At 40.8% G+C, this 6,000-nt stretch overlaps 1 protein-coding gene across 7 annotated transcripts in view; it reads right to left on the bottom strand.

Annotated features, from left to right (window-relative positions):
* Nucleotides 1–491: 491 nt before the first annotated feature.
* LOC119971726 (diacylglycerol lipase-alpha-like) overlaps nucleotides 492–6,000 on the bottom strand; it is a 513,684-nt gene continuing 508,175 nt past the window's right edge. For all 7 annotated transcript variants that reach the window (XM_038807680.1, XM_038807682.1, XM_038807675.1 and 4 more), the window contains one exon: nucleotides 492–1,928. In XM_038807680.1, the coding sequence (XP_038663608.1) occupies nucleotides 968–1,928 (961 nt within the window). In that variant the 3' untranslated portion in view covers nucleotides 492–967. The remainder of the gene's footprint in view (nucleotides 1,929–6,000) is intronic.

Below are 6,000 nucleotides of genomic sequence, written 5' to 3'. Positions count from 1 at the left end.
AAGATGGGTAGCAAGGGATATGGGCTAAATGCGGTCAATTGGGACTAGCTTAGTGGTAAAAACTGGGCAGCATGGACAAGTTGGGTCGAAGGGCCTTTTTCATTCTGTAAACCTCTATGACTCTAAATAATGCCCTGCCACTTTCAGGCAGATTGCCACAATCCTGAGAAACGCTTCCACCAAAAATCACAGGGAGGTGGGACCATTTTAAGAACAGGTTTGTTGAATTTTCTGGAATGTCCAGCTCCAAACATACCTCCACTGCAGAATGAAAATCCAGCTCATTAACTTGACTTTTCTCCTTCAGATTCATAATAATCTGCTGTGCCTGTTCTGTTTTTAATTTAGATTTCTAGCATTCAGCTTTCCATTTGTTGCCAACATAATTGGAAATAATATGGAGAGGATCGGGTAAAAATGTCCTTTTCAGTGATCCTGTACTATAACCCCTCTGTTTCTGGTACTGGTGAGATCATTAATGCCACATATCGCTAATGGGCCAAGTTTATTTTGTAACCTTCAATTCGTAATCAAACCTGGATGTAGCCAACTTTGGGGTGGTACAAGTCTGCCTTGAAACTCCATTGCAAAAAAACCCATCAATCTCAAAACTAAAACAATAATCTTTAGCAAAATTAATACCCCCCTTGCTTGGTATTCAATCGACAACCAAATATTACGCATCTTATTCACCTTATTCATTACTCACACATAGACCAAAAGGTTAACAAAAGACTGCATAATTTCAATGCAGGTTAACTACGTTCCCCTTCAATGTGACAACTGCTGGTCAGATCATGACTTCCTACTCCATCGCAGTCATTATACGGGGTCAGTTCTATTATTATACCATTGTGGGTTCAAGTGGTTTGCACTCATCGTTAAAGTTTCACAATTCTGCTCTTTAAAAAAAAGCCACTTCAAAGTCAGCATGCTAATATGCTCTGTTAAGTACTTTACAGAGGTTCTAAAGAGCTGAGATGATAACTTCTGCAGGTTTATTAGAATTAGGTTGGTGATCTGCTGGAGTTGAAGTTCTCAACTTTGTATCCATAGTCAGGCACTCCTGGCTGCTTATGCAGGTTGGAGAAATGTCCATCAGTTCGCCTGATGAACTGAATGGAAAGGAGGGAGACACTGAAATCCCAGATGAGGTACCAGCATCCGCTGATCCGACAAAGAGACGGGGTGGTTTTGGCACTAAGTTAGGTTCAAATTGCGCCCGCATCAGGATCTCATGCTCACTTACTGACTTGGGAATTTCATTATAATCTTCTAGACTATCGTCGAGTACCAAATGATAAATATCTTGGAAGGAGCTGCTTTTACCATCCAAATTGAAAAGACTGTCTATAAACTCAGCAAATTCAAGCACTTGTGGACTTGGCACTTCTCGCAGACTTTCTGTCCATTCTTTACTGTCATCTTCCATTGGCAACTTATCAGAAAAACTATCTGCTTCCACCTCTGAGGCTCGTTTGTTCTCTTGCTCAATAAGATCTGCTTGCAGGGGACTCGGCAGAGAATAACAGCTGTTATGCAGCGGTTCAAGTGGTTGCACATCCTGAGAATGCTTAGATAAACTGTCTGCGGCAAGTAACTCAGTCCGGGAACTAAGGGAAGGATTCTCCTCTGGAATTGCTGGATCAATGTAAAAACAATGCGACTCATCCTTCTCCATTACAACATGTAGACTTGGCGAACCCCTTATGCTGCGAAATCCAGAGGAGCGGCGTGAATCAAAACTGTAGATAGACTCATTGTCAGAAAGACTTTCCATGGTGGCGAGTGGAGCCCGACGCTCCTCTATTTCCGTCACCAGCCTCTCCTTAGTGTTCATTAGAAGTAACTCAACAGAGTCATTTTGGCACGTTTTCTGTTTTGTCTGATAAAGATCTTCAAAACTCAGTTCGGATTTCGACTGACTCCTGGAAAGAGAATAAGCACAGTTATACAACAAATATTGTATTTAAAAAACGGAAAAATTTGGCATCAAATTACTTACTACCTACACTCTTGATTACCTAAAAATGCATTGGAATGACCTTTCGGAGGAGAATAAAAGTAACAGAAACATCGAGATAGTTTACATGAATGTTGTACCCAAAGTGATAACACTGCATTATAAAGCAGGTGAATTTCATGGCTCTGACAATGGCTTGAACCTGACATTTCACAGGTTCTGAGAGGAAAGTTCAGATGTGGAGATAAAACAAATCTTCTGTTTTGTGTGTGCACTGGAGCCTGTGAGACAGTTATAACAACATTGTTTACTGGCAGTGGAGCAAGGCAACCACTGGCTATTGAGCAGGTGGTAGAGCAGGGTGCACCAGTGCAGCAGAATGGAGAATCGGTAGGCAGCCAAGGTGAATCCAAGCGGGATGCTATAATCATCAAGGGTTTATGCCAGCAATGGCAACAGAGCTGGGACTAGGGGCGGGAGAATTGTGGGGCCAAGGTGAGTCACACTCTGATAGGAGTCTGCACTGATGGCACTCAAATGTCAAAGGACACATTTCTTTGTTCCATAAATTATAGCAGAGTAGTCTAACATACATTTTCAGCACATTAGTTTGCACCTTACAGCTAGAGTATAATAATTGTTTATACCTCAGCAGTGATTCAGCTTTGTTTAAATAAAACAAAGTGGCTAAGTCATGAAATAAAACAAATGGCAGAGCATTTCAGTTCTGGCTATTCATTTTCAGTTCTGGGGTAAGAGCAACATACTGTTGGAAATTGTATCATTCATGTACAATATTTTGAAGGTCTACAAAAAGACCAAACCAATCACCACAGATTAGATGTTTATTAAAAATCATAGGGAGTAATTTTCTGTAAAATCCATTAATCTCTTGTGACTAAATAGCATTATGTTGTTTTAGTATCCCGTTGTGTCAAATTATACATGTATATTTTTGTCTGGAAATATTATATTTCACATCTTTGATGATGATGCAATTTGGTAGGCATCGAATGTGTTCTCCAAAAACTCAGCTACTTTGACTAGGAATCATGTATTGAACACAGGCCATACATGAATTAAATGTGGGCTTCAGCTCAAAAGAGAATCAATCTGCTTTGAAACATCTGCCGAATCATGAATGTGCGATGAACATTTGTGTAAACTCAAACAATGAGGATTTTCTTCAAGTTAATTGCTATTTTTTGAAGTTTTAGCTACTTAGAATGGTTGTGGCATTCAAGGACATTCAACTTGCTGTGTCTGTGCCGGTTCTCTGATAAAGCAACTCAACTAGTCCTACTTCTCACCATTTCCCCATGGCCATGCAAATTTTTCTCTTCAGATAAATATCCAATTCCCTTATGAAATCCATGATTGAAATGGCCTTCACCACACACTCAGGCAATCCACTCACTGCACAAAAAGGTTTTCCTCATGTTACCTTTGGTTCTTTGGCAGTCACTCTGGTTTTCAATCTTTCTGCCAATGGGAACACTTTCTTCTTACCTACTCTCGCCAACGTCCTCATAATTTTCAACACCTCTATCAGACCCCCACTCAAACTTCTTTTCTACATGCAGAACAACCCCTACTTCTCCAGTCAATCCTTCTAACTGAAGTCCCTCACCCCTGAAACCATTCTTGTCAATCTTTTTTGCACCCTTTATAGGCCATTACATCCTTCCTAAAGTGCAGCACCCAGAATTGGACACAGTACTCCAATTGTGGACGATCCAATGTTTCATAAATGTCCACCATAATCTACTTGCTTGAATAAACTAAACTTCTATCCATAAAGCCCAGGATCCCATACGCCTTATATTTTGAAAAAATATTTTTATTCAGATTTTTCCATTTTATACATAATACAAAACAAAAGAGAATAAAACACCAATACACACATACATCCCCAAAACACAACCTAAGCCCTCACTAAACATAACTAAACATATCCCCCCCCCACTTCGAAATTAACGATGACAAACTCCTTAAAATGCACCATAAATGGCTGCCACCTCTGGTAAAACTCTTTGCTCCCCTCAGTGTACTTGAGGCACAGGGTGGAGAAGCAGACTTCCACCCCAGAAGTACTCGCCTCCAGACAATAAGCGAAGCGAAGGCTAGCACATCGGACCCCATGCCCATCAACAGCTCCGGCGAGGCAGACACCCCAAATATGGCTAGTAAAGGCCTGGGCTCCAATTCAATTTTCAGAATCACCAATATGGTGTTAAAGGAGACCTAAAATCCCACAAGCTTGGGGCAAGACCAGAGCACGTGCACATAACTGGCCAAACCCCATGAACAGTGCTCGCACTTATCTTCCTGCAAAGAAATGACTCATCCGGGCCGAGTGAGTTGCGTCCTATAAACTACTTTGAGTTCGATTAAACCGAGCCTCGCACACAAGGATGTGGAGTTCACCCTCCGCAGGGCCTTGCTCCACAAATGTTGTATCTCAAATTTGATGAATTTTGTTCAATTTACGGTTGCCGGTTGTTGTTGAGACATTGTTGAAACTCAGTAGAAATTCAAGCTAAAAACTTGTCAGGTGCAAATAAGAATTGTTTTATTTGAAGTTCATTGGTTAAAACTTGCATTTCATTTAAAAGGTAGTTTGTAGACAATTTGATTTTCTTCAAAGAATCACAGGAATTATCTTCTGAGACAATAGCCTGAACACAACTTTAAAAGTCAAAGGCTGAAGTCAAAGTATGAAAATGAAATAGGAATACAGAACTCTTTTCTAATTCTCTTCCTTTACTTTCTCTCTCTCTCTCTTTCTGTCTTGTTCTCTTTGTCTCTTTCCTGTCTCTTTCTCTCTGTCTCTTTCTGTCTTTCTGTCTTTCTTTCTTCTTGTCTAAAATGGTGGCCAAATCATCCATGGATATACTCTTTCATATCTGTCTTAAGCGATCCGATCACACCCCAATATAATCCTAATTGGTTTAAGCTATATTCAAAACACATTTGATTTGATAACAAGCCGTCCATCTTTACGATGCAACGCCACTTCCAATTGTTGCTTATCTGCAACAATTAAGACATTATGTCATCTCATTATACTATAATTTAAACTGTTTTTTTGACACAGTCTAAAATGTTTCGGCTTGCATACGTTATGGAATGTGGTTCAGGCTGTTATCACAAGTGGCTTTTGAATCAGAACAATGGAGCCTTTAATTATTCCACCTTACAGCCCATGGGATTCCGCTGCTGTCCTTGAAAGAATGTGATGTTTTTATCAGTGGTTCTGTTTTTCCTGTATGTTTCAAACATTTTAAAACTGGGATTTAATATTTATGCTCTAAACTGCCTTTTTACCTATATTAAGTGTATTTAAAATACCTGACTTCTACAACAAATCATCATCTAAAATGGGCCCTAATTCCGCCTCCTACCTGGCCTTGATCCCCCAACAGCTGAATACAAAGAACAAAGAAAAGTACAGCACAGGAACAGGCCCTTCGGCCCTCCAAGCCTGTGCTGACCATGCTGCCCGTCTAAAGTAAAATCTTCTACACTTCCGGGGTCCGTATCTCTCTATTCCCATCCTATTTATGTATTTGTCAAGATGCCCCTTAAACGTCACTATCGTCCCTGCTTCCACCACCTCCTTCGGCAGCGAGTTCCAGGCACCCGCTATCCTCTGTGGAGAAAGCTTGCCTCGTACATCTCCTCTAAACCTAGCCTCTCGCAACTTAAACCTATGCCCCCTAGTAATTGACCCCTCTACCCTGTAAAAAGTCTCTGACTATCCACTCTGTCTATGCCCGTCATAACTTTGTAGACCTCCATTAGGTCGCCCCTCAACCTCCTTCGTTCCAGTGAGAACAAACCAAGTTTATTCAACCTTACCTCATAGCTAATGCCCTCCATACCAGGCAACATCCTGGTAAATCTCTTCTGCACCCTCTCTAAAACCTCACACACCTTCTCATAGTGTGGCGACCAGAATTGAACACTACAGTCTAAGTGTGGGCTAAGTAAGGTTCAATAGAGCTGCAACATGACTTGCCAATTTTTATACTCAA

This window comes from Scyliorhinus canicula, chromosome 9, assembly GCF_902713615.1.
Source record: "Scyliorhinus canicula chromosome 9, sScyCan1.1, whole genome shotgun sequence".
In the NCBI taxonomy this organism is placed as follows: domain Eukaryota; kingdom Metazoa; phylum Chordata; class Chondrichthyes; order Carcharhiniformes; family Scyliorhinidae; genus Scyliorhinus; species Scyliorhinus canicula.
Note: the sequence above shows the minus strand (reverse complement) of the source record. Positions and strands in the feature narration are given on the sequence as shown.